This window comes from Salmo trutta, chromosome 33 (assembly GCF_901001165.1).
Source record: "Salmo trutta chromosome 33, fSalTru1.1, whole genome shotgun sequence".
NCBI lineage: Eukaryota > Metazoa > Chordata > Actinopteri > Salmoniformes > Salmonidae > Salmo > Salmo trutta.
The window spans coordinates 38,403,859-38,427,093 of NC_042989.1; the positions used below are offsets into that span (position 1 = coordinate 38,403,859).

The 23,235-nt window shown below is 45.4% G+C and overlaps 1 protein-coding gene and 1 long non-coding RNA gene across 5 annotated transcripts; both read right to left on the reverse strand.

The window, feature by feature from the left end:
• Positions 1-490: 490 nt before the first annotated feature.
• Positions 491-1,759, reverse strand: LOC115172961 (uncharacterized). The gene is made up of 2 exons (XR_003871524.1): positions 1,253-1,759; positions 491-1,117 (listed from the first exon to the last, which is right to left on the reverse strand). It is a non-coding gene; the product is annotated as an uncharacterized LOC115172961 (long non-coding RNA).
• A 365-nt stretch (positions 1,760-2,124) lies between these two features.
• alkal2b (ALK and LTK ligand 2b) lies at positions 2,125-21,880 on the reverse strand. 4 transcript variants are annotated; one of them, XM_029730882.1, is made up of 7 exons: positions 21,038-21,880; positions 20,846-20,937; positions 11,534-11,866; positions 9,693-9,746; positions 9,439-9,519; positions 4,081-4,154; positions 2,125-2,532 (listed from the first exon to the last, which is right to left on the reverse strand). In XM_029730882.1, exons 3-6 carry the CDS (start codon positions 11,811-11,813, stop codon positions 4,090-4,092), a joined length of 480 nt encoding a protein of 159 aa, XP_029586742.1. In that variant the 5' UTR covers positions 11,814-11,866; positions 20,846-20,937; positions 21,038-21,880; the 3' UTR covers positions 2,125-2,532; positions 4,081-4,089. The 4 variants fall into 4 exon arrangements, with proteins under 4 accessions (XP_029586742.1, XP_029586743.1, XP_029586741.1 ...); XM_029730883.1 differs by lacking the exon at positions 20,846-20,937; XM_029730881.1 differs by having other exon boundaries at positions 20,846-21,880.
• Positions 21,881-23,235: the final 1,355 nt, after the last annotated feature.

Genomic DNA, 23,235 nt, shown 5'->3' on the forward strand with positions numbered 1-23,235 from the left:
CTAACTTTAAGCACCAGCTGTCAGAGCAGCTCACAGATCACTGCACCTGTACATAGCCCATCTGTAAATAGCCCATCCAGCTACCTCATCCCCATACTGTATTTATTTATTTTGCTCCTTTGCACCCCAGTATCTCTACTTGCACATTCATCTTCTGCACATCTATCACTCCAGTGTTAATTGCTAAATTGTAATTACTTTGCCACTATGGCCTATTTATTGCCTTACCTCCCTTATCTTACCTCATTTGCACACACTGTATACAGATTTTTTGTATTGTGTTATTGACTGTACGTTTGTTTATTCCACGTGTAACTCTGTGTTGTTGTTTGTGTCGCACTGCTTTGCTTTATCTTGGCCAGGTCGCAGTTGTAAATGAGAACTTGTTCTCAACTGGCCTACCTTGTTTAATAAAGGTGAAAAAAAAATTAAATATATATTGCACATAAATATATTTCACTACAATAGTCATCATGGTCAAGAAACTTAATCTTATTTACCAAACACATTTATTTATATTTCATATATATTTAGTATTTACAATATTTACATTACAGGGAAGGTGTACACACAATGTGCAAAGAGACAATATATAAATATATCTGTATAATACCACATGTAACACATTGTTCAGACAGTTTGTTTCGCTGTCAAGTGGCGACGATGATCTCTTCTTTAGGAGTATTTCATAGACTAAGATTTAAACTGAGATCCCAAATGACACTCTATTCTCTACTGTTCCCCATCCACATGTAGATATAACCTCATAGGGCTCTGGTAACCTGGTAACCTCATAGGACTCTGGTAACCTCATAGGGCTCTGGTAACCTGGTAACCTCGTAGGACTCTGGTAACCCCATAGGACTCTGGTAACCTGGTAACCTCGTAGGACTCTGGTAACCTGGTAACCTCATAGGGCTCTGGTAACCTGGTAACCACATAGAGCTCCGGTATCCACGTAACCATATAGGGCTCTGGTAACCTGGTAACCACATAGAGCTCTGGTAACCTGGTAACCACATAGAGCTCTGGTAACCTGGTAACCACATAGAGCTCTGGTAACCTGGTAACCACATAGAGCTCTGGTAACCTGGTAACCACATAGGGCTCTGGTAACCTGGTAACCACATAGGGCTCTGGTAACCTGGTAACCACATAGGGCTCTGGTAACCTGGTAACCACATAGGGCTCTGGTAACCTGGTAACCACATAGGGCTCTGGTAACCTGGTAACCACATAGGGCTCTGGTAACCTGGTAACCTCATAGGGCTCTGGTAAGTGAAGTATAGGGAATAGGCTGTGATGTCAGATTGGTCCTCATTGGGTTGCAAAATTCCGGTAACTTTCCCCAAATTCCTAGGTTTTCCATAACTCCTGAAGCAGTGTGGCATACTCCTCCTCCTGCAGTAGGGAGTCCTGATGCAGACCACCAGCCTACCAGTCAGGTCATTCCATCAGGAATTATATTACTACCAGGCTACCAATCAGGTCATTCCATCAGGAATTATATTACTACCAGGCTACCAATCAGGTCATTACATCAGGAATTATATTACTACCAGGCTACCAATCAGGTCATTACATCAGGAATTATATTACTACCAGGCTACCAATCAGGTCATTACATCAGGAATTATATTACTACCAGGCTACCAATCAGGTCATTCCATCAGGAATTACATTACTACCAGGCTACCAATCAGGTCATTACATCAGGAATTATATTACTACCAGGCTACCAATCAGGTCATTCCATCAGAGATTAGTTCACTTCTGTGGTTCTCTGCATCTGAGTAATGTAGCTGAAGAACATATCAGGATGTCTGTCTGTCTGTCTGTCTGTCTGTCTGTCTGTCTGTCTGTCTGTCTGTCTGTCTGTCTGTCTGTCTGTCTGTCTGTCAATCCGTGTGTCTGTCTGTCTGTCCGTGTGTCTGTCTATCTGTCCGTGTGTCTGTCTATTTGTCCGTGTGTCTGTCTATCTGTCCGTGTGTCTGTCTGGTTGTCCGTCCGTGTGTCTGTCTATCTGTCCGTGTGTCTGTCTGGTTGTCCGTCCGTGTGTCTGTCTATCTGTCCGTGTGTCTGTCTGGTTGTCCGTCCGTGTGTCTGTCTATCTGTCCGTGTGTCTGTCTGGTTGTCCGTCCGTGTGTCTGTCTATCTGTCCGTGTGTCTGTCTGTCCGTTTGTCTGTCAGTCTGTCTGTCTGTCTACAACCACAGCTCAGAGACCACCAACCAAACTCCAACCAAATGTTGTTGTTCTAACCCATGAAGGCATGTCAATGAATACAGAAGCACTCCTGCATAGTGTCATGATATAATCCAAGTGTCGTAAAATAACTTCCACGTGTCGTCATGGTTTTTGGCAGCTGAACTCGGAGATTGTCCGAATGTAGATTTGAGTAGAGTAGAGTAGAGTAGAGTATGTGTGAGCTTCTATGAACGTCCTAACATAACTAACATTCCCCATGACACATATAGATAGTACTAGCAGTCTGTCTGTTCATCTTCCAAGGCACTTCTCTCTTTCATGGGCTCTGTTGAGAGAGCGAGACAGAGAGACAGAGACACAGACAGAGACACAGACAGAGAGAGAGAGAGAGACACACATTTAGTGAACTTTGTACTTGGCTGCATGTGGAATTTCTTCCTAGAGAAAGTGGCCTGAGAAGGCTTCAGTGGTATTAATAACATATAGAGACATGACAGACTAATGATATATCTGGAGAGACAGAGAGGGGGGGGGGGGGGGACAGCGAGAGAGAGAGAGGGGGGACAGAGCAAGAGAGTTGGAGAGAGGGGGAGAGAGGGAGGGAGGGACGGCGGGCGGGCAAGAGAGAGAAAGAAAAGAGCAAAACAGTAATAGCGATGACAGTCTGATGATATATTTGACTGTAATATATATACACAAATTTATTTTCACTGTTTCACATGGGTAATATCTACAATAAAAAACATTATTCTGTTTTCTCCATTTTAATGTCTTTCTGGAATTCTTTTGATTTGACGACGCTACCACTAAATCAACGGCTGCAGAATGACACTGGAATTTACAAACCTACGAACTATTTGTTATTGAATTCAACGACTGAATTATACTGCTATGGAGCTCAGCCCTACAGCACACACACACACACACACACACACACACACACACACACACACACACACACACACACACACACACACACACACACACACACACAGTCAGCCTAGCATATAATTCACTTTTACTAGCAGGAGGAAACGCATGCTGATTTATATGCTATAAAGATACTCATTATATACGCTCTACCCCTTAAACACTGGGAGAAAGAGGTGACAAGGTAGAGAGAGAGGGAAGGATGAAAGGAGAGAGGAAGAAGGAGGGAGAGAGAGAGGAAGAGATGGAGGGTGAGATAGAGGGAAAGAGAAGGAGGGGGAGAGAGAGAGAGAGAGAGGGAAAGCGAGAAGGAGGAGATGGAGGGAGAGATAGAGGGAAAGAGAAGGAGGGGGAGAGAGAGAGAGGGAAAGCGAGAAGGAGGAGATGGAGGGAGAGATGGAGGGGGAGAGAGAGAGAGAGAGAGGGAAAGAGAGAAGGAGTGGGTGAGATAGAGAGAGGGAAAGTAAGAAGGTGGGGGGAGAGAGAGAGGAAGAGAGAAGAAGGGGTAGAGAGAGAGAGGAAGAGAGAGAAGGGGAAGAGAGAGGGAAAGAGACAAGGAGGGAGTGAGAGAGAGAGGAAGAGAGAGGGAAAGAAAGGAGGGAGAGAGAGAGAGGAAGAGAGAGGGAAAGAATGGAGGGAGAGAGAGAGAGGAAGAGAGAGGGAAAGAGAAAAGGAGGGAGTGAGAGAGAGAGGAAGAGAGGGAAAGAGACAAGGAGGGGAGAGAGAGGAAATAGAGGGTGAGAGGGAAAGAGAGAAGAGGGGAGAGAGAGAGAAGAAGAGATGGAGGGAGAGATAGAGGGAAAGAGAGGAAGAGGGGGAGAGAGAGAGAGAGGGGGAAAGAGAGGAGGGAGCGAGAGAGAGGAAGAGAAAGGGAAAGAGAGAAGGAGGGGGAGAGAGAGAGAGGAAGAGATAGAGAAAGTGACATAATCTTCCATAGTCTTACCAGGGTATTCTACCTCTCTGTACACCTCTGACTGCCTGCCAGTCTGGTGAGAAGACGGGCACACCTCTTATAGTCTGAAAAACAAAACACACCACAGGTCAGTCTACAAACCACAATGTTTTGAGTAACTCACACATTGTTAGAGTAAGTCGTTATTGCTGGAATACATCGTTGTTATAATTTAGAATAATGACATATACACTGAGTGTACAAAACATTAGGAACACCTGCTCTTTCCCTGATGTAGACTGACCAGGTGAATCCAGGCTGCTTTCTCGGGAACGGGCCCAAATCCTCGTCGTTTGCGTGAAGAAAAGATGGAGAAAAAGGAGTCGGAGGTCGGGCTTCCTTCTGATAATTCTTAGGCGAGTGAGTACACCTCCACTACCATCCGTTCTATTGGCCAACGTCATTGGAAAACAAAATGGATGATATACGATCAAGACTATCCTACCAACGGGACATTAAAAACTGTAATATCTTATGTTTCACCGAGTCGTGGCTAAACGACGACACGGATAGTATAAAACTGGCGGGATTATCCATGCATCAGCAGGACAGAGAAGCTACATCTGCTAAAACGAGGAGCGGAGGTGTGTGTCTATGTGTCAATAACAGCTGGTGCGTAATATTAAAGATAAACTGTAGACCACACTATCTACCAAGAGACTTTTCAACTATATTTTTTGTAGCCATCTATTTACCACCACAAACCGATTCTGGCACTAAGACTGCACTCAACGAGCTGTATAAGGTCATAAGCAAACAGGAAACTAATTTGCTCATCCAGAAGCTGCACACCTAGTGGCCGGGGACTTTAATGCAGGCAAACTTAAATCCATTTTACCTCATTTCTACCAACATGTCACATGTGCAACCAGAGGGGAGAAAAAACTCTAGACCACCTTTACTCCACACAGAGATGCATACAAAACTCTCCCCCGCCCTCCATTTGGCAAATCTGACCAGAATTCTATCCTCCTTATTCCTGATTACAAGCAAAAACTAAAGCAGGAAGTACCAGTGACTCGCTCAATACGGAAGTGGTTAGATGACGCGGATGCTACGCTACAGGACTGTTTTGCTAGCACAGACTGGAAAATGTTCATGGATTCATCCAATGTCATTGAGGATTATAACCCCTCAGTCATCGGCTTTATCAGTAAGTGCATCGACGACGTCATCCCCACAGTGACCGTACGTACATATCCCAACCAGAAGCCATGGATTACAGGCAACACCCGCATCGAGCTAAAGTGTAGAGCTGACGCGTTCAAGGAGAGGGACATTAATCCGGACCCTTATAAGAAACCCCGCTATGCCCTCAGACGAACCATCAAACAGGCAAAGCATCAATACAGGATTAAGACTGAATCCTACTACACCAGCTCTGACGTTTGTCGGAAGTGGCAGGGCTTGAAAACTATTATGGACTGCAAAGGGAAACCCTGCCGCGAGCTGCCCAGTGATGCGAGCCTACCAGACGACCTAAATGCCTTTTATGCTCGTTTCGATGCAAGCAACACTAAAGCATGCATGAGAGCACCAGCTGTTCCAGACAACTGTGTGATAACGCTCTCGGTAGCCGATGTGAGCAAGACCTTTAAACTGGTCACAAAGCCGCGGGGCCAGACAGATTACCCTGACGTGTACTCAAAGCATGCACTGACCAACTGGCAAGTGTCTTCACTGACATTTTCAACCTCACCTTGACCGAGTCTGTAATACCTTCATGTTTCTAGCAGACCACCATAATCCTTGTGTCCAAGGAAGCGAAGGTAACCTGCCTAAATGATTACCGCCCCGTAGCGCTCACTCCGGTAGCCATGAAGTGATGTGAAAGGCTGGCCATGGCTCACATCAACAGCATCATCCCGGATACCCTAGACCCACTCCAATTCGCATACCACCCCAACAGATTCACAGATGACGCAACCTCAATCACACTCCACACTACCCTTTCCCACCTGGACAAAAGGAACACCTATGTCAGAATGCTGTTCATTGACTACAGCTCAGCATTCAACATCATAGCGCCCACAAAGCTCATCACTAAGCTAAGGACCCTGGGACTAAACACCTCCCTCTGCAACTGGGTCCTGGACTTCTTTACGGGCCGCCCCCAGATGGTAAGGGTAGGCAACAACACGTCTGCCACGCTGATCCTCAACACTGGGGCCCCTCAGGGTGCATGCTTAGTCCCCTCCTGTACTCCCTGTTCACCCACGACTGTGTGGCCAAACACGACTCCAACACCATCATTACATTTGTGGATGACACGACAGTGGAAGGCCTGATTACCAATAACGATGAGACAGCCTATAGAGATGAGGTCAGAGACCTGGCTGTATGGTGCCAGAACAACAACCTCTCCCTTAATGTGAGCAAGACAAAGGAGCTAATCGTGGACAACAGGAAAAGGGGGGCCAAACAGGCCCCCATTAACATTTACAGGGCAGTTGTGGAGCGATTTGAGCGTTTCAAGTTCTATTGTGTCCACATCACAAACAAACTATCATGGTCCAAACACACCAAGACAGTCGTGAAGAGGGCACGACAACACCTTTTCCCCCTCAGGAGACTGAAAAGATTTGGTATGGGTACCCAGATCCTCTGGGTATGGGTACCCAAAAGTTCTACACCTGCACCATCGAGAGCATCCTGACCGGTTGCATCACAGCCTGGTATGGCAACTGCTCGGCATCTGACCGTAAGGCACTACAGAGGGTAGTGTGTACGGCCCAGTACATCACTGGGGCCAAGCTTCCTGCCATTCAGGACGTATATACTAGGCAGTGTTAGAGGAAAGGACCCAAAAATTGTCAAAGACTCCAGCCACCCCAAGTCATAAACTGTTCTCTCTGCTACCACACGGCAAGCAGTACTGGAGCCCCAAGTCTAGAACCAAAAGGCTCCTTAACAGCTTCTACCCCCAAGCCATAAGACTGCTGAACAATTAATCAAATGGCCACCGGACTATTTACATTGAACCCCCCCCCCCCCCTCGATTTGTTTTGTACACTGCTGCTACTCGCTGTTTATTATCTACTCATAGTCACTTCACCCCTACCTACATGTACAAATTACCTCGACTAATCTGTACCCCCACACATTGACTCAGTACCGGTACCCCCTGTATATAGCCTCGTTGTTGTGATTTTATTGTGTTACTTTTTACAATTTTTTAGTTTAGTTTATTTGGTAAGGTCTACTACACCTGTTGTATTCTTCGCATGTGACAAATAAAGATTGATTTGATTTGATTGGAGTCAACATGGTCCAGCATCCCAGTTGAATGCTTTTGACACCTTGTAGTGTCAAGCCCTGACCTTAGAGATCCCTTTTATTCTCTATTTGGTTAGGTCAGGGTGTGACTAGGGTGGGCAATCTATGTTTTCTATTTCTTTGTTGGCCGGGTATGGTTCTCAATCAGCGGCAGCTGATTGTGTTCAGGAAAGGTGTTCCTAATGTTTTAAAAACTCAGTGTATATACAATACCAGTCAAAAGTTTGGAAACACCTCATTCCAGGGCTTTTCTTTATTTTTTACTATTTTATACATAAAATAATAGTGAAGACATCAAAACTATGAAAAAACACTTATGGAATCATGTTGTAACCAAAAAAAGTGTTAAACTAATCAAAATATAATTTATATTTGAGATTCTTCAAAGTAGCTACCCTTTGCCTTGATGACAGCTTTGTGAACTCTTGGCATTCTCTCAACCAGTTTCATGAGGTAGTCACCTGGAATGCATTTCCATTAACAGGTGTGCCTTGTTAAAAGTTGATTTGTGGAATTTCTTTCCTTCTTAATGCATTTGAGCCAATCAGATGTGTTGTGACAAGGTAGGGGGGGTGGAGGGTATACAGAAGACAGCCCTATTTGGTAAAATACCTAGTCCATATTATGGCAAGAACAGCTCAAATAAGCAAAGAGAAACGATAGTCCATCATTTCTTTAAGACATGAAGGTCAGTCAATATGGAAAATGAAGAAACTTTAAAAGTTCTTGACAAGTGCAGTCGCAAAAACCATCAAGCACTATGATGAAACTGGCTCTCATGAGGACCGCCACAGGAATGGAAGAACCAGAGTTACCTTTGCTGCAGAGGATGAGTTCATTAGAGTTACCAGCCTCAGAAATTGCAGCCCAAATAAATGCATCATGGAGTTCAAGTAACAGTCACATCTCAACATCTGCATGAATCAGGCCTTCATGGTCGAATTGCTGCAAAGAAACCACTACTAAAGGACACTTATATGAAGAACAGACTTGTTTGGGCCAAGAAACACGAGCAATGGACATTAGACCGGTGGAAATCTGATTTTTGGTTCCAACCGCCGTGTCTTTGTGAGACGCAGAGTAGGTGAACGGATGATCTCAGCATGTGTTGTTCCCACCGTGAAGCATGGAGGAGGAGGTGTGATGGTGTGGGGGTGCTTTGTTGGTGACACTGTTAGTGATTTATTTAGAATTCAAGGCAGACTTAACCAGCATGGCTAGCACAGCATTCTGAAGTGATAAGCCATCCCATCTGGTTTGCGCTTAGTGGGACTATCATTTGTTTTTCAACAGGACAATGACCCAACACACCTCCAGGCTGTGTAAGGGCTATTTGACCGAGAAGGAGAGCGATGGAGTGCTGCATCAGATGACCTGGCCTCCACAATCACCCAATCTCCACCTAATTGAGATGGTTTATAATGAGTTGGACCGCAGAGTGAAGGAAAAGCAGATAACTAGTGCTCAGCATATGTGGGAACTCCTTCCAAACTGTTGGAAAAACATTACAGGTGAAGCTGGTTGAGATAATGCCAAGAGTGTTCAAAGCTGTCATCAAGGCAAAGGGTGGCTACTTAGAAGAAATCTATAAATCTAAAATACATTTTGATTTGTTTAACACTTTTTTTTGGTTACTACATGAATCCATATGTGTTATTTCATAGTTCTGATGTCTTTCACTATTATTCTGCAATGCAGAACATTTTTTAAATAAAGAAAAACCCTTGAATGCGTAGCTGTGTCCAAACCTTGGACTGGTACTGTATATAGTTGCCATTCTGATATCTGTTTAGTCAATGGGCAGACACAAGACATGTCAGAAGATGATATCAGTTGTACAATTCTGGTAACTTTAAAAAAAAATCCCAAGTTTTCCGGAAATCCTGGTGGATGGATTCCGGATTTCCTGCTTTTTTCAGGAACCAGGATTTCAAGAAAAAGTTATTTTGCAACTCTATATCAGAACTATATGAGTGTAATGAAAGAGGCAATACGCTTGGCTGTAGATAAACATCTGGCTTCCCCTTCCTTCTTCCGTGTGTATGTGTGTATATTTCCACCATTAATACTCACAGGCAGGGATGGTACAGTCTCTGGTGTTGTGGTATAGTCTATAGAAATGTTTCCTACACTTTGGGTTAAAGTATAGTGGACCTGAAACACACACAGAGACACAGACAGAAGTTACACTGGTGAACACATACTCATACTCTCACACATACTCTCTCACACACACACACACACACACACACACACACACACACACACACACACACACACACACACACACACACAGAGAGAGAGAGAGAGAAGCAGTAGTGTCTGACCTGTTAGGTGTTTGAGGAACTTCTCCTTTTGCCTCAGGTCTCTGGGGAACACCTCTGCGAGTACAGGAAATAAACACCATTTTGACCACATGAAAGGTGGACTGACGGACAACTTGTGGAAAAAAGTGTGTTTTTGATTGGGTGTTTTTACCAGTGTCAGTCAAACGAGATAGCAGTCACGTGATTACCACATCGAACAAGAGATAGCAGCAACGTGATTACCACATCTAACTAGAGATAGCAGTTACGCTATTACCACATCAAACAAGAGATAGCAGCAACGTGATTACCACATCAACAAAACATGAGCAAGAAGGGGGGGATTGACACAGAAGTTCAATATACAACAATTGAGAGGGAAAATTATACGTATTTATTATTTTTAAAGGGTCAATAGTAGCAGGGATCCAGCTCAACTATGATGTTGTCTCCATGGTGAGATGTGTTACTAATGGTTAATGACTGACCTATGATGTTGTCTCCATGGTGATATGTGTTACTAATGGTTAATGACTGACCTATGATGTTGTCTCCATGGTGATATGTGTTACTAATGGTTAATGACTGACCTATGATGTTGTCTCCATGGTGATATGTGTTACTAATGGTTAATGACTGACCTATGATGTTGTCTCCATGGTGAGATGTGTTACTAATGGTTAATGACTGACCTATGATGTTGTCTCCATGGTGATATGTGTTACTAATGGTTAATGACTGACCTATGATGTTGTCTCCATGGTGATATGTGTTACTAATGGTTAATGACTGACCTATGATGTTGTCTCCATGGTGATATGTGTTACTAATGGTTAATGACTGACCTATGATGTTGTCTCCATGGTGAGATGTGTTACTAATGGTTAATGACTGACCTATGATGTTGTCTCCATGGTGATATGTGTTACTAATGGTTAATGAATGACCTATGATGTTGTTTCCATGGTGATATGTGTTACTAATGGTTAATGACTGACCTATGATGTTGTCTCCATGGTGATATGTGTTACTAATGGTGAATGATTGACCTATGATGTTGTCTCCATGGTGATATGTGTTACTAATGGTTAATGACTGACCTATGATGTTGTCTCCATGGTGATATGTGTTACTAATGGTTAATGACTGACCTATGATGTTGTCTCCATGGTGATATGTGTTACTAATGGTTAATGACTGACCTATGATGTTGTCTCCATGGTGATATGTGTTACTAATGGTTAATGACTGACCTATGATGTTGTTTCCATGGTGATATGTGTTACTAATGGTTAATGACTGACCTGTGGTGTTGTCTCCATGGTGATATGTGTTACTAATGGTTAATGACTGACCTATGATGTTGTCTCCATGGTGATATGTGTTACTAATGGTTAATGACTGACCTATGATGTTGTCTCCATGTTGATATGTGTTACTAATGGTTAATGACTGACCTATGATGTTGTCTCCATGGTGATATGTGTTACTAATGGTTAATGACTGACCTATGATGTTGTCTCCATGGTGATATGTGTTACTAATGGTTAATGACTGACCTATGATGTTGTTTCCATGGTGATATGTGTTACTAATGGTTAATGACTGACCTGTGGTGTTGTCTCCATGGTGATATGTGTTACTAATGGTTAATGACTGACCTATGATGTTGTCTCCATGGTGATATGTGTTACTAATGGTTAATGACTGACCTATGATGTTGTCTCCATGGTGAGATGTGTTACTAATGGTTAATGACTGACCTATGATGTTGTCTCCATGGTGAGATGTGTTACTAATGGTTAATGACTGACCTATGATGTCTCCATGGTGATATGTGTTACTAATGGTTAATGACTGACCTATGATGTGTTCTCCATGGTGAGACTTGTTCACTTCATTCCTCTCCTTGGTCTCCAAGGTGAACTCCTGTTTTTTGGCGGGGTAGCGCACGTGTACCTCGTCCTGCAGCTGCCGCGTCAGACGCACCTTGTCCATGATGAGCTCCAGGAGGTTGCGTCCGTCTGTGCGCGCCCCTGTGGTCGCCCCCGGGCTCACGTGCACAAAGCTCTGTTTGCAGAATCCAGCGGTAAGCAGGAGGACCAGCAGCGCCAGAAGGACGGGGGCACGCAGCGAACTCATCGCTCCTACCCCTGGGACCACGTTTTCCCCGCGTTGAGGCTCCTCACACTACCCTATAAACAAACACAGGCTCAACATTTAACATAAAGACAAGCTGGTTTGGTGTTACTCCATGAAAAACAGTTCACTTCAGATATCAGAGTTACAGACAGATTTTCTCCTACCTAACACTGTCTCCTACTACCTAACACTGTCCCCTCCTACCTAACACTGTCCCCTCCTACCTAACACTGTCTCCTCCTACCTAACACTGCCTCCTCCTACCTAACACTGTCTCCTCCTACCTAACACTGTATCCTTCGACCTCACACTGCCTCCTCCTACCTAACACTGCCACCTCCTACCTAACACTGTATCCTCCTACCTAACGCTGCCTGCTGCTACCTAACACTGTATCCTCCTACCTAACACTGCATCCTCCTACCTAACACTGTATCCTCCTACTTAACAATGCATCCTCCTACCTAACACTGTCCCCTCCTACCTAACACTTCATTCTCCTACCTAACACTGTATCCTCCTACCTAACACTGCCTCCTCCTACCTAACACTGCCTCCTCCTACCTAACACTGTACCAAACACTGTCTCCTCCTACCGAACACTGTCTCCTCCTACCTAACACTGTACCTAACACTGTCTCCTCCTACCTAACACTATCTCCTCCTACCTAACACTGCCTCCTCCTACCTAACACTGCCTCTTCCTTCCTAACACTGCCTCCTCCTACCTAACATTGTATCCTCCTACCTAACACTGTACCTAACACTGCATCCTCCTACCTAACACCGCATCCCCCTACCTAACACTGTCTCCTCCTACCTAACACTGTCTCCTCCTACCTAACACTGTCTCTTCCTACCTAATATTGTACCTAACACTGTCTCCTTCTACCTAATATTGTACCTAACACTGTCTCCTCCTACCTAACACTGTCCCCTCCTACCTAACACTATCTCCTCCTACCTTACACTGTACCTAACACTGTCTCCTCCTACCTAACACTGTCCCCTCCTACCTAACACTGTCCCCTCCTACCTAACACTGTCCCCTCCTACCTAACACTGTCCCCTCCTACCTAACACTGTCTCCTCCTACCTAACACTATCTCCTCTTAACTAACACTGTCCCCTCCTACCTAACACTGTCCCCTCCTACCTAACACTGTCTCCTCCTACCTAACACTCCTACCTACACTGCCTCCTCCTACCTAACACTGCCTCCTCCTACCTAACACTGCCTCCTCCTACCTAACATTGCCTCCTCCTACCTAACACTGTATCCTCCTACCTAACACTGTATCCTCCTACCTAACACTGTATCCTCCTACCTAACACTGCCTCCTCCTACCTAACACTGCCTCCTCCTACCTAACATTGTATCCTCCTACTTAACACTGTACCTAACACTGCATCCTCCTACCTAACACCGCATCCCCCTACCTAACACTGTATCCTCCTACTTAACACTGTCTCCTCCTACCTAACACTGTCTCTTCCTACCTAATATTGTACCTAACACTGTCTCCTCCTACCTAATATTGTACCTAACACTGTCTCCTCCTACCTAACACTGTCCCCTCCTACCTAACACTGTCTCCTCCTACCTAACACTGTCTCCTCCTACCTAACACTGTCCCCTCCTACCTAACACTGTCCCCTCCTACCTAACACTGTCCCCTCCTACCTAACACTGTCTCCTCCTACCTAGCACTGTACCTAACACTGTCTCCTCCTACCTAACACTATCTCCTCTTAACTAACACTGTCCCCTCCTACCTAACACTGTCTCCTCCTACCTAACACTGTCTCCTCCTACCTAACACTGCCTCCTCCTACCTAACACTGCCTCCTCCTACCTAACACTGTCTCCTCCTACCTAACACTGTCTCTTCCTACCTAATATTGTACCCAACACTGTCTCCTCCTACCTAATATTGTACCTAACACTGTCTCCTCCTACCTAACACTGTCCCCTCCTACCTAACACTGTCTCCTCCTACCTAACACTGTCCCCTCCTACCTAACACTATCTCCTCCTACATTACACTGTACCTAACACTGTCTCCTCCTACCTAACACTGTCCCCTCCTACCTAACACTGTCCCCTCCTACCTAACACTGTCCCCTCCTACCTAACACTGTCTCCTCCTACCTAGCACTGTACCCTCCTACCTAACACTGTCCCCTCCTACCTAACACTGTCCCCTCCTACCTAACACTGTCCCCTCCTACCTAGCACTGTACCTAACACTATTTCCTCTTAACTAACACTGTCCCCTCCTACCTAACACTGTCTCCTCCTACCTAACACTGCCTCCTCCTACCTAACACTGTCTCCTCCTACCTAACACTGCCTCCTCCTACCTAACATTGCCTCCTCCTACCTAACACTGTCCCCTCCTACCTAACACTGTCCCCTCCTACCTAGCACTGTACCTAACACTATTTCCTCTTAACTAACACTGTATCCTCCTACCTAACACTGTATCCTCCTACCTAACACTGTATCCTCCTACCTAACACTGCCTCCTCCTACCTAACACTGTATCCGCCTACCTAACACTGTATCCTCCTACCTAACACTGTACCTAACACTGCCTCCTCCTACCTAACACTGCCTCTTCCTACCTAACACTGCCTCCTCCTACCTAACATTGTATCCTCCTACCTAACACTATTTCCTCCTACCTAATATTGTACCTAACACTGCATCCTCCTACCTAACACCGCATCCTCCTACCTAACACTGTCTCCTCCTACCTAACACTGTCTCCTCCTACCTAACACTGTCTCCTCCTACCTAACACTGTCTCCTCCTACCTAATATTGTACCTAACACTGTCTCCTCCTACCTAACACTATCTCCTCCTACGAAGGAAGACGAAGGAGCTCTCCAATCAGGTCAGGGACAGAGTTGTGGAGAAGTACAGATTAGGGTTGGGTTATAAAAAAAAACACCTGTAACTTTAACATCCCACAGAGCACCATTAAATCCATTATTCAAAAATGGAAAGAATATGGCACCACAACAAACCTGCCAAGAGAGGGCCGCCCACCAAAACTCACGGACCAGGCAAGGAGGGCATTAATCAGAGAGGAAACAAAAAGACCAAAGATAACCCTGACGGAGCTGCAAAGCTCCACAGTGGAGATTGGAGTATCTGTCCATAGGACCATTTTAAGCCGTACACTCCACAGAGCTGGGCTTACGGAAGAGTGCCTAGAAAGAAATTGCTTAAATAAGCACACATGTTTGGTGTTCACCAAAAGGCATGTGGGAGACTCCCCAAACATATGGAAGAAGGTACTCTGGTCAAATGAGAGTAAAATGTTGCTTTTTGGCAATCAAGGAAAATGCAAACCCAACACCTCTCATCACCCCGAGAACATCATCCCCACAGTGAAGCATGGTGGTGGCAGCATCATGCTGTGGGGATGTTTTTCATTGGCAGGGACTGGGAAACTGGTCAGAATTGAAGGAATGATGGATGGCGCTAAATACAGGGAAATTCTTGAGGGAAACCTGTTTCAGACAGAGGTTCACCTTCCAGCAGGACAATGACCCTAAGCATACTGCTGAAGCAACAGTCGAGTGGTTTAAGGGGAAACATTTAAATGTCTTGGAATGGCCTAGTCAAAGCCAAGACCTCAATCCAATTGAGAATCTGTGGTATGACTTAAAGATTGCAGTACACCAGTGGAACCCATTCAACTTGAAGGAGCTGGAGCAGTTTTGCCTTGAAGAATGGGCAAAAATCCTAGTTGCTAGATGTGCCAAACATATAGAGACATACCCCAAGAGACTTGCAGCTGTAATTGCTGCAAAAAGTGCTTCTACAAAGTATTGACTTTGGAGGGGGTGAATAGTTTGTGTTTTTGTCTTATTTCTTGTTTCTTTCACAATAAAAAAATATTTTGCATCTTCAAAGTGGTAGGCATGTTGTGTAAATCAAATTATACAAACCCCCGAAAAATCTATTTTAATTCTAGGTTGGAAGGCAACAAAATAGGAAGTATATAAACCACTGTAACCTAACTGTTAGACCCTACTGATGAACTATAACCTAACAGACCCTCCTGATGACCTATAACCTAACAGTTAGACTCTCCTGATGACCTATAACCTAACAGTTAGACCCTCCTGATGACCTATAACCTAACAGACCCTCCTGATGCCCTATAACCTAACAGACCCTCCTGATGACCTATAACCTAACTGTTAGACCCTACTGATGAACTATAACCTAACAGACCCTCCTGATAACCTATAACCTAACAGACCCTCCTGATGACCTATAACCTAACAGTTAGACCCTACTGATAACCTATAACCTAACAGTTTGACCCTACTGATAACCTATAACCTAATCCAGGCACTTGTCATCTCCCGTCTTGATTACTGCAACTCGCTGCTGGAGGGGCTCCCTGCCTGTGCCATTAAACCCCTACAACTCATCCACAACGCCGCAGCCCGTCTGGTGTTCAACCTTCCCAAGTTCTCTCACGTCACCCCGCTCCTCCGCACACTCCACTGGCTTCCAGTTAAAGCTCACATCTGCTACAAGACCATGGTGCTTGCCTACGGAGTGGTCAGGGGAACGGCACCTCCGTACCTTCAGGCTCTGATCAGTCCCTACACCCAAACAAGGGCACTGCGTTCATCCACCTCTGGCCTGCTGGCCCCCCTACCTCTGCGGAAGCACAGTTCCCGCTCAGCCCAGTCAAAACTGTTCGCTGCTCTGGCACCCCAATGGTGGAACAAGCTCCCTCACAACGCCAGGACAGCGGAGTCAATCACCACCTTCCGGAGACACCTGAAACCCCACCTCTTTAAGGAATACCTGGGATAGGATTAAGTAATCCTTCTAACCCCCCCACCCCCCCAAAAAAGATATAGATGTACTATTGTAAAGTTGTTGTCCCACTGGATATCATAAGGTGAATGCACCAATTTGTAAGTCGCTCTGGTTAAGAGCGTCTGCTAAATGAAGTAAATGTAAATGTCTAACAGACCCTACTGATGACCTATAACCTAACAGTTAGACCCTACTGATGACCTATAACCTAACAGTTAGACCCTCCTGATGCCCTATAACCTAACAGTTAGACCCTCCTGATGCCCTATAACCTAACAGACCCTCCTGATGCCCTATAACCTAACAGACCCTCCTGATGACCTATAACCTAACAGTTAGACACTACTGATGAAATATAACCTAACTGTTAGACATCAGACCTGATTGATCCTGTAATAACCAACAAAATAAAGGAAACACTGAAATAAACTGTCTTAATAGGGTGTTGGACCACCAGGGCATTGGACCACCATGAGCAGCCAGAACAGCAGGGCATTGGACCACCATGAGCAGCCAGAACTGCAGGGCGTTGGGTCGCTATGAGCAGCCAGAACAGCAGGGCGTTGGGCCAACACGAGCAGCCAGAACAGCAGGGCGTTGGGTCACTATGAGCAGCCAGAACAGCAGGGCGTTGGGTCACTATGAGCAGCCAGAACAGCAAGGCGTTGGGTCACTATGAGCAGCCAGAACAGCAGGGCGTTGGGTCACCACGAGCAGCCAGAACAGCAGGGCGTTGGGTCACTATGAGCAGCCAGAACAGCAGGGCGTTGGGTCACTATGAGCAGCCAGAACAGCAGGGCGTTGGGTCACTATGAGCAGCCAGAACAGCAGGGTGTTGGGTCACCATGAGCAGCCAGAACAGCAGGGCGTTGGGTCACTATGAGCAGCCAGAACAGCAGGGCGTTGGGTCACTATGAGCAGCCAGAACAGCAGGGCGTTGGGTCACTATGAGCAGCCAGAACAGCAGGGCGTTGGGTCACTATGAGCAGCCAGAACAGCAGGGCGTTGGGTCACTATGAGCAGCCAGAACAGCAGGGTGTTGGGTCACCACGAGCAGCCAGAACAGCAGGGCGTTGGGTCACTATGAGCAGCCAGAACAGCAGGGCGTTGGGTCACTATGAGCAGCCAGAACAGCAGGGCGTTGGGTCACTATGAGCAGCCAGAACAGCAGGGCGTTGGGTCACTATGAGCAGCCAGAACAGCAGGGCGTTGGGTCACTATGAGCAGCCAGAACAACAGGGCGTTGGGTCACTATGAGCAGCCAGAACAGCAGGGTGTTGGGTCACCACGAGCAACCAGAACAGCAGGGTATTGGGTCACCACAAGCAGCCAGAACAGCAGGGCGTTGGGTCACTATGAGCAGCCAGAACAGCAGGGTGTTGGGTCACTATGAGCAGCCAGAACAGCAGGGTATTGGGTCACTATGAGCAGCCAGATCAACAGGGCGTTGGGTCACTATGAGCAGCCAGAACAACAGGGCGTTGGGTCACTATGAGCAGCCAGAACAGCAGGGCGTTGGGTCACTATGAGCAGCCAGAACAGCAGGGCGTTGGGTCACTATGAGCAGCCAGAACAGCAGGGTGTTGGGTCACTATGAGCAGCCAGAACAGCAGGGTATTGGGTCACCACGAGCAGCCAGAACAGCTTTAATGTGCTTTAGCATAGATTCTTGGCATAAAAGTGTCTGGAACTTTATTGGAGGGATGGGACACCATTAATTGCTTAATTAACTCGGGAACCACACAGAAACAACTTGCTTTCAATATTCTTTGTATCCCTCATTTAATCAAGTGTTTCATTTATTTTGGCAGTTACCTGTAGATGTATCATTGCTTAACAACTCCCCCCCCCGGTCTCTCTCAATTTCAATTAAATGTCAATGTAAGGGGCTTTACTAGCATGGGAAACACATGTTTACATTGCCAAAGCAAGTGAAATAGATAAGAAACAAAAGTGAAATAAACAATGAGTATAAAGACATTTCAAATGTCACATTATGTCTATATACAGTGTTGTAATGATGTGCAAATATTTAAAGTACAAAAGGGAAAATAAATAAACATAAATATAGGTTGTATTTACAATGGGTTTTTTTTCTTCACTGGTTGCCCTTTTCTTGTGGCAACAGGTCACAAATATTGCTGCTGTGGTGGCACACTGTGGTATTTCACCCAGTAGATATGGGAGTTTATCAAAATTGGACTTGTTTTCAAATTCTTTATATGGTCCTAAATTTGTCAGGTCAGGAAGCACAGCTCCGTTTCCACCTCAGGAGGTTACATGGACCATTTCATACTGGCTACAATGGTTCACTGTACTGATTAGAATCTCAGTTACACATGCTAAATCAACACTTTTGTAGTGTGTGTGTATGTGTATGTGTATGTGTATGTGTGTGTGTGTGTGTGTGTGTGTGTGTGTGTGTGTGTGTGTGTGTGTGTGTGTGTGTGTGTGTGTGTGTGTGTGTGTGTTTGTTTGTTTGTGTTTATGTGTGTGAAATGTCAGAGGTTAATAGCCTAAAGGGTTAAACTGAAAAGAGACTTGTTGAATTCTGGACCACAACAGTTTCACAGTGGAGCTCCATGCTCACTGTGACTTCATTCACATATTATTATAATTACTATTCTATTAGTCAGTTAGTCATTAAGACACCATATTAGTCATGCAATCATAATGCAGTCTCTCTTAAACACAGCCACGTACCAAATACATATTTTGAAGCACTTTGAGCTACGTTTAGTGATGAGAAGTGCATAAGACACACACACACACACACACACATACAGTCAGAACAGTAGGCATTCAATGGTGTGTCCAATACTGTCTGTGATGTAGCTCAGTTATCTGTCTCCTCTATAGTCTCATCAGTTATCTGTCTCCTCTATAGTCTCATCAGTTGTCTGTCTCTATAGTCTCATCAGTTGTCTGTCTCTATAGTCTCATCAGTTATCTGTCTCCTCTATAGTCTCATGAGCTGTCTGTCTCCTCTATAGTCTCATCAGTTGTCTGTCTCCTCTATAGTCTCATCAGTTATCTGTCTCCTCTATAGTCTCATCAGTTATCTGTCTCTATAGTCTCATCAGTTATCTGTCTCCTCTATAGTCTCATCTATAGTCTCCTTTATAGTTTCATCAGTTGTCTGTCTCCTCTATAGTCTCATCTATAGTCTCCTTTATAGTTTAATCAGTTGTCTGTCTCCTCTATAGTCTCATCAGTTGTCTGTGTCCTCTATAGTCTCATCAGTTGTCTGTCTCCTCTATAGTCTCATCAGTTGTCTGTCTCCTCTATAGTCTCATCAGTTGTCTGTCTCCTCTATAGTCTCATCAGTTATCTGTCTCTATAGTCTCATCAGTTATCTGTCTCCTTTATAGTCATCAGTTATCTGTCTCCTCTATAGTCTCATCATTTGTCTGTCTCCTCTATAGTCTCATCAGTTGTCTGTCTCCTCTATAGTCTCATCAGTTATCTGTCTCCTCTATAGTTTCTTCAGTTGTCTGTCTCCTCTATAGTCTCATCAGTTATCTGTCTCTATAGTCTCATCAGTTGTCTGTCTCCTCTATAGTCTCATCAGTTATCTGTCTCCTCTATAGTTTCTTCAGTTGTCTGTCTCCTCTATAGTCTCATCAGTTATCTGTCTCTATAGTCTCATCAGTTGTCTGTCTCCTCTATAGTCTCATCAGTTATCTGTCTCTATAGTCTCATCAGTTATCTGTCTCCTCTATAGTCATCAGTTGTCTGTCTCCTCTGTTGTCATCAGGACATAGGAAACTTCCAAACAGACAGGAATCAGTAGAAAGTAGTATGTGGTTCCCTGCCTGAACTACCTGATCAAAGGTCTCTCTCTCTCTGTCATTGAAACACACACACCGACACACACCGCCACACACCAACACACAAGAATGAAAGGGAGAGAGAGAAGGAGAGAGAGGGAACGTTATTCCAATGTCCCCCTGTCCCTGTCTGATCCGTGGTACTGACACCAGACTACTGCTATGACCCGTGAGGGCTACCAACAGTTGGCCACTTGGGTAACTAACGCTGCTGCTTAAAAAGGAACAGCCCCCGTTTGAGACACTGTGACTTCGACTTATGTTCTAACTATGAACAACAGCTAAATGACAGACACTCAGGGTTGGAATAGGAACAGGACCGGTAATATAATAGGTTTATAGTTACCTGAGTTGTGTTGTCTCGCGGGTACCAGGTGAACAGAAGCCAACCTGCTGGTGCTGCGTGTTCCAGGATTAAACACCTTTTAATCGCTTCAGCTACACACAAGACACACACACACACACACACACACTCCAATACACACTCCTAACTACACACACAGCTTGTCTTCGCCGTGCGGTGCGTCCTTTGCCTCACCCCAAATACGTATCCCCTAGCTCGGGTGCTCCACGCAACTTTTGTCCGGACAGGCGTGCGCCGTGTGTCCTAAATTCAGTAGTTGTAGTTCCCAGTCCCGTACGCTGTTTTATATCTGGTGCTCCTCTGTTGAAGGTGGCGACGGAGCCGCCGTAGTAGAGTGGGTGGATAAATTAACGACTGATGCAACTTTTTTAATAACTCTAGACCTCATCTCCTGCTGATGAATTCGGCTGCCCGGTGTGTCGCGAGCTCCTCCGCTACATGCTGGCTGGCTGGCTCACCGTGCGCGCCACTGCCGCGCACTTTGTGTGTGTGTGTGTGTGTGTGTGTGTGTGTGTGTGTGTGGTGAAGTCCCCGGAGTATTTATCTATTATCCCGGGTTGTCTTCGATCAGAACAGCGTTCAAGACGGGAGCATAACCGAACACAGACGTCATATTTACACCGGATCGATATCGAGCCCTGGCCCCGGTTGCCCCATGCGGTTCTCTCAGTGCTCTCGGTTTGGAAGAAAAAAAACGTTACATTCCTCTCCTATTTTTCTCCTCTCAGTCGACAGAGCGGGGGAATGATTGTTAGTAATATAGTAAGGTAGAAACTTTCTCCCGTTCAATCATTCTGGGACACGAGCAGCGCGAGGGTTAATACTAAAACGTTGAATAAATCCTGCTCCCGCGATGTTCCTCCTCGATCGATTTCCGTTTAATCACATATTGTCCACCAGAGGACAGGAAATCCCCGACATTAATTTGATTACTGAAGCAGGGTGGTTTGTGGATTTCTGGAGACACACACACACACACACACGAGCGCTCCAAATGCGCTCGGCTAACAACCTGACCTCGGAGCTCTCCTCTGCGCCCAATATTGCTTTCGTTTACTTAATCTGAACACCACTCCCCTAATGCATAAGAAAACATCTCTCTCCTCCTCCTCTCTTCGCCCTGAGTCGGGGGCTGTGTGTGTGGTTGTGTGGGCCCTAAGCAATATTTGGTGGGAGGGGGGGTGGAAGGAACATTTCCTGCAATTCTACCCATTTTGTAATGATTTATGCCATGTTAATATGATATCTGAGTGAGAATGAAAAACAAAAACCTATGGGGGCCCCAGGAGGTCAGAGCCCCTGGGCACATTCCCTGTTTGCCCTGGTATTCCTCGATGATTACTTCAAGTTTAGATAGCTGGCTAGACCAACTACCAATCAAAACATTGTTAGCTGACATGGCTAATTGAGTGGCTGTCAGTGACTGACATAAGAGAAAAAACACTATTGCTTATGCCTGGAACATGCCCTGTGTATGTGTGTGTGTGTGTGTGTGTGTGTGTGTGTGTGTGTGTGTGTGTGTGTGTGTGTGTGTGTGTGTGTGTGTGTGTGTGTGTGTGTGTGTGTGTGCTCATGTGGTTTTGGCTATTATTTTCCAGGCTTGTCTTCATTAGCTACCTGAGGGGTTAATGTTAATTAGCATTATGTCTTGCTCCAGCTGTAACTTGTACAGATTAATCAGGATGATCACGAGGGACAGATTAATCATGATGATCACGAGGGACAGATTAATCATGATGATCACGAGGGACAGATTATTCAGGATGATCACAAGGGACAGATTAATCAGGATGATCACGAGGGACAGTTAATCATGATGATCACGAGGGACAGATTAATCAGGATGATCACGAGGGACAGATTAATCATGATGATCACGAGGGACAGTTAATCATGATGATCACGAGGGACAGTTAATCATGATGATCACGAGGGACAGTTAATCATGATGATCACGAGGGACAGATTAATCAGGATGATCACGAGGGACAGATTAATCAGGATGATCACGAGGGACAGATTAATCAGGATGATCACGAGGGATAGTTAACAGATCTCTCACCTCAACACTGGACTCAACACTTGACTCAACACTGTCACTTAGTGAATTACACTCATATTATCGCGAAGGCCTCTCTCTCTCTCTCTGCATATCTCTCCCTCCCTCTCTCCCTCTCTCTCTCCCTCCCTCTCTCCCCTCTCTCTCTATCCCCCTCTCCCTCTCTCTCTCTCTCTCTCTCTCTATCCCCCCCTCTCTCTCTCTCTCTCTCTCTCTCTCTATCCCCCTCTCCCTCTCTCTCTCTCTCTCTCTCTCTATCCCCCTCTCTCTCTCTCTCTCTCTCTCTCTCTCTCTCTATCCCCCTCTCCCTCTC

Coding starts and splice junctions, on each gene's coding strand:
- alkal2b (XM_029730883.1), bottom strand. CDS start 11,813: ATGAGTTCGCTGCGTGCCCCCGTCCTTCTGGCGCTGCTGGTCCTCCTG. Junction 9,747..11,533: donor CCATGGAGAACACATCATAG/GTCAGTCATTAA, acceptor CTGTACTCGCAG/AGGTGTTCCCCAGAGACCTG. Junction 9,520..9,692: donor GTTCCTCAAACACCTAACAG/GTCAGACACTAC, acceptor TGTGTGTTTCAG/GTCCACTATACTTTAACCCA.